This window comes from Arachis stenosperma, chromosome 1, assembly GCF_014773155.1.
Source record: "Arachis stenosperma cultivar V10309 chromosome 1, arast.V10309.gnm1.PFL2, whole genome shotgun sequence".
NCBI lineage: Eukaryota > Viridiplantae > Streptophyta > Magnoliopsida > Fabales > Fabaceae > Arachis > Arachis stenosperma.
In genome coordinates, this window is record NC_080377.1 from 1,670,650 (window position 1) to 1,676,649 (window position 6,000).

Genomic DNA, 6,000 nt, shown 5'->3' on the forward strand with positions numbered 1-6,000 from the left:
CTTTTAGTCACAAAATCGGTCCATATTTTTTAATTTAGCAACCAATTTTACAACAGATCTATAGGTAAATAGAATAACGTGGTTAATTGCTAATTCGGTTGCTAAAATTATGGTAACTAAATCGATTACTAATTTTTAAATTAACAACCGATTTCATAACCTATCAATGACAAAAGTTATGGTAGTTACAAATATATTCCAACATATTATTAATAATGGACAGTCCACTATTGATAATGGTTAGTTATAAATATATTTTCACCATACTATTAATAATAGACAATTAAAAATATATTTTTAACTATACATTATTAATATATTTGTTTCTTCCATATTTACCTATTTTTTTGGTTGTTGTACGGGAGTATATATAAATTTTATTTGTTGTATGGGACTACATAAAAATTTGAAATATAATTTAAGTAAACAAGATTTCATATTATATACGAATAGAGTAGTGACATGCATTAACTGGATCATTAAATAAATAACGTGTATTTAAATTATATTTTAAATTTTTAAATAGTGGATAATTAGAAAAGAGGTAATAGTGTTAATAGTGGAATGAACTAAAATTGATTAAACATATCTATCTTAATCTTTTATACTAATTTTTTTATGTATTAATTGCATAGCAAAAATTTAGATTATTGATATTATTAATATTTTTTATTATTTTTAATTTTTTTAAAATACATATATCTCGTAAACAAGATAAAAGAGAAGTATTTATTTCGTAAACATTCTTTAAATTATTTATTTCAATAATTATTACATTTATTTAATTTATAAAAATAAAAAATCCACTGACATCTACGTTAGATAATTCTATAGCATTTTTCAGATTCAAATAGATGTAAGAATCTCAACGTCACGAATTTGAATAGTTGAAAAATGATTTTATATCTTTTAATTTTAAAGAATGAATTTGTCTTTAAATAAAAAGTTGAGGACGCATTTATCTTTTTTTTCTTTTTATTAATTTGCAAGTGAAAAAAACGAAAAGGATGAAATACAATTCATTATAATTACATAATATAGTGTACACATAAATAATTTTGTTTGAGAACACACTGTCCTTTAGCCAGGCTGCTGAGCAAGTACCCCATTTTGCAGCTAAGTACTTAAAAAAACATAAAAACACTACCATTATTTGTATTCATTTTAGGTGCTCGAACTAAACATAAAACTAAAACAATATAAGAAAGTGGATGCTAAATAAATAAAGATCCATTTATTTATATCTTTTTCTTTCAGAACTGTTTATAACGAGTTTTTAAAATAAATACAAATATACAAACCAATATTAATTCTCGAAAAGCATTATAATATTGATAATTTATCCATAAATAAAATACAATTTGATAATACTATTTTGAAAAGAAAACTCACCTACAGTTGAATAATTTAATAACATTTGATTAAATTATGGTAAAAATTCAGATACAATTAACTTTACGTGAAATTGATAATTGAGAGTCGTTAGATAATTTGACTAAATTTTTATCTAATAACTTTCAACTATCAACTTATCACGTGAAATCGACTGTACGAGTTTTCACCTTATTTTAATTATTAATTGTTATAAGAAGAGAATCTGTAGGTGAATTTCCTCATTATTTTGTGAAGAAAGGGATTGGTGTTCATGCGTTCCTGGTCAACGATACAGTGACGTTGAAAAACTTGGTCTTCTCCTTAGACATACGGTCAGTTAAGAGGTTCTGGTAGCGACTAAACACGTTTTCAATGATATCTTCACCGAAGTGGCTAACCAGCAAGGGTTCAGCAACGGCTCTCATGCACTGCGACACATTGTATCCGCCATCGCTAAGTGATTCGCATTCTTCCGATTCAAAATCCATGGCGCTCCAATTGTTTTCATAAGCATTCCAATTCACTTCAGACACCTCTAGGCGGTTGATGGTGAAGGATCCTTCGCTTTGAACTTCAAGTTTCACTTCGGATGGGGACGGTGTGTATTGTGGGATGTTGAAAGCATCCATTTGCTCTTCTTTTATGATTCCCTGCAACACACAAAACAAACGGCTGCTTTTTTACATAAAGAAATTATTAAATAATTAAATATATTTAATAAAATAAAAATTCAAGAGACTCAGCAAATTTTTAATACTTTTAGTTATTATTTGATTAGTATAAATATTAAATTATTTTTAATAAATAAATTTTATTAATTTATATATATAAATTTTAAAAATATGAGTGTAACTTGTATTTTAATTTATGCATGTAAATTTTAGTAAATAAAAATGTAAAATATATATTTTTTATTCACAAATATAAATATAAATTATTATTAACTAAATACTAATTTAAAATGATAATATTTACTGGTAATGTAGGGTTGTTGTAATAAAATCAGTTATATTTAAGTAATGTATTGTGTACCTCCAAGACCATTTGATTGAGAGCGGCAGCCATGAGTTCCCAAATGTAGCAACACTCCTTAGAAGATGGATCATCACTTCTTCTTCCCAAGAATGTTAAAACCATGACACCTCCTTCAACCACTTCCTCACCACGACACTTGAGAAAGAAAGAGAAGTCTCTTCGAAATTGTTCATAGTAAGCGTTCAGAACGTTTAAGGGGCTTGTGCTTGACATGTAAATGTTGCCCTTGTTGTTCTCTATTCCCTCAGGAACCTAGTTAATCACCAATAAATTAGACAAACATATAACGCTGCTTTATGTGTCCAATAATTTTGAATAAAAAAATGATGTATATCCCAAAATCAGTTATTATGTAATTATATTAAATATATATTATTTAATTTATATTTTATACTATCAACTGATTTTAATGTACAATAATTAACACTAATACAATTGATATTAGTAAATATTTTGGATCAATGTTTTTTTGTACTATTAAATTTAGGATTTAAAATTTAATATAAAATATTTGTCTGGATCAAATATTGATATAAAATAATAAATTTTATTGATTATGTAGCCTTATTGAAAAAAAAAAATTCACAATAACTTTTAGAAATTAATATCTTAAGATATACTGATTATTTATCAACAATTGAGGACTAAATAGTCTATATATATCACTTACAAAGAATGACGTCATTTTGGAATTAAAAAACAAAAACTAGCATTTATGAAGAGACGTGTGTATTTAGTATTTACTCTAAAATTAAAAAAAATAAAAAAGTGAAAATTCAAATGTATTTGACTTTACGTGAAGTTGATAACGGAGAACCGTTAGATAAAAATTTAATCAAATTAATTAAATCATCTAACGGTTTTTAACTATCAACTTCACATGAAGTCGACTATACGTGAGTTTTACCAAAAAAAAATATAAAAAAATCAATATATGGATACCTTAGATAGCCATTGAAGGCTGTAAGAGGCATGAACAAAATGAATACTTGTGTTTGCAAAAAGCCTGCCATAGAATGAACCTGGAGCTCCAAAGAGGAAACAAGGACCGCAACTATTTTTTTCAAACTTATTATTATTATTATTACTTATCATGAGATTCTGTTTGAAGCTGTCAAGGGACCTGAAAATGTTGTTGAAATCATTCCCTGGGAGATCATTCATGAACACATTGTATTCAGGGGAATTCTGGTTCAGCTCTCTGCAAAGATTCTCAATGGCTTTTATGATTTCTGTGACAACAAAGAAAGTGTTGGGGCCAGAGGAACACCCCAAGTCCGCAATTGATACGGTTCTTGGGATTTTCTTGTAGTACAGGCTGGTTATGGCTTCCTCTCTTATTGGTCTTGTTAGAGAAATCACCTTTTGCTGCATAATTAATAATAACATGCACATGATAAGACATTAATTCGAGTTTATTTTGATGTATTAACGGTATAAATATTTTAATAAGATAAATAATATTTTTTATTTTTAAAGTTTATTTTAAAATATTTTTAAATTTATATCAAATATATTTTTTACAGTTAATTTTAACAATAATTTCATGAAGACAATTTTTAATATAAGTCAAAGATAAAATTTTATTATTAAATTTAGTTGTCAAATATTATTATCAAGGAAAAATGCTAGGAGACCCTAAATTTAGGGAAAGTCTCGGGAGCAGCAATTTTTTAAAAAGTTGGTCCGTATTTAATCATTAAAAGAAAATTGAATAATCTTATACCATTAGATTTAATCTCGTACCATTTCAAATATTATTGATGGCCAATTGATAGTTACAAAACACAAAAATTGTTGCCGTCTAACACACCTCCTATCATTTGTAACCATCAATTAGCCATCACTAATATTTTTAATGGATTGAGATTACATCTAATAAAATTATTTACTTTTTTTATAGTTAAGTGTTAGCCAAATTTTAATAAAATTATTGGTCCTTCATTATGAAATTAATCCTATACTTCTTAAAAATTTAACAATTAAGATATATTTAAAGTAAATAAAAATTTTTTATAACAAAATAAAATTTACTGATATTTTTAAAATTTTAACAAAATTTAAGTACAAAATAAATACCGCCAATACAATTTTTCTAGAAAAAATATAATTATATCAATTTTTTTTTGAATACCTACCTTCAATATAAAAATTAATTTGTTTTAACCTAAAATCAGACACAAAGTAAATGCAGGGAACGTTATGTGTACCTGAACTAAGGAGTTATTTGCGTAGCTTGCTTCTCCAATTCCTCCATTCATGTGTAGTACCTGTTCTACTTCCATTTTTCTGATATCTCTCTTACTCTCTCTCTCTTCTCTTCTATCTGGGTTTTGTTTTAATTTCTTGCTTCGGTGCGTTCCAAGAAGTCCACACCACCCATATATATAGACGCGAATCCAAAGCCATTTCGTTTACAATGAATAAAATAAAACAAAATAAATTCAAAAAATATTTATTTAAAAAATGTTTTCCTCAATACTAAAAATCAGTTACAAAATAAAATATATATTATATATTTATGTATATTTATATATATTATTTCACTTATTTTTTTAATAAAGTGATTAACCACCAAAATAATCCAACATTTCACAATAAAATAATTAAATATTACATAGTAGATTAAATAAATATTTTCAGAACAATATAATTAAACTATAATAAACATAAAAAATTCGGTACCAATATATCTTTTATATTTTTATTCATATTTTGATTAAAAGTGTGAATTAAATTCGACTATATTACTTATGAAATTTAATTTTAAATATAAATTTAGATATTAGATTATTATATTATTTATAAAATTTAATTATGAATAATAAAACTATACTATAATCATACAAATAATTTGATTGGTGTAACTTTATTTTGTCTATATAACATAACTATTTAACTTAATTTTGAAAGCAATCATCGGAACCTTCTCAATAAAAGCCAAAAACGATCAAAATCACTATTTTCTGAATTTTTAATGTTACGTCGCATATCAATATCGGTGTCTACTAGTTCATGGTATCTGGTACTTCTAACTTAATAAAAGATATTTGGATTATACTGTGTGTACATTAAAATCAGCTACTAAAGTTAGTTACCAATATAAAATATACGTTAAAATATAAATATATATTAAAAATAAATTAAATCATATATATATTTATATACAAATACATTAATAACTGATTTCAGTAACTAATTTTAGTATACAAATAATATTTCTCAAAATATTTTGTTCAACTTATCGGTTATTCTCGTATTTCAATGCAAAATTCAATCATTTCTTAAACAGCTTCTATCTTTATTCGATCCCCACACAATTGTAAGCACAAAAGCTGGTATAAAATACTTTTACTTATAAGATGGTAATTGAATAACATATTTTAATAACGCTTTTTTAATAACATATTTTAATTGCTTAATTAAAATACAAATTAGTAAATAATCACAATCATTATGAACCATAGAAAATATAAATAAAATTGAGTAGTTTTAGATTATCCTCCGTCTTAATAAATGTCTATTTTTAAAGATTTTTTTAATTTAATTTTAATGCACTAATAATATAATTGTATATATAATTATTTAATT

General features: G+C 24.9%; 1 protein-coding gene across 1 annotated transcript; it reads right to left on the bottom strand.

Moving 5' to 3' along the window:
- Positions 1-1,212: 1,212 nt before the first annotated feature.
- On the bottom strand, positions 1,213-4,799 carry LOC130970845 (S-adenosyl-L-methionine:benzoic acid/salicylic acid carboxyl methyltransferase 3-like). Its single transcript, XM_057897048.1, has 4 exons — positions 4,620-4,799; positions 3,352-3,777; positions 2,407-2,661; positions 1,213-2,024 (listed from the first exon to the last, which is right to left on the bottom strand). Exons 1-4 carry the CDS (start codon positions 4,692-4,694, stop codon positions 1,644-1,646), a joined length of 1,137 nt encoding a protein of 378 aa, XP_057753031.1. The 5' UTR covers positions 4,695-4,799; the 3' UTR covers positions 1,213-1,643.
- Positions 4,800-6,000: the final 1,201 nt, after the last annotated feature.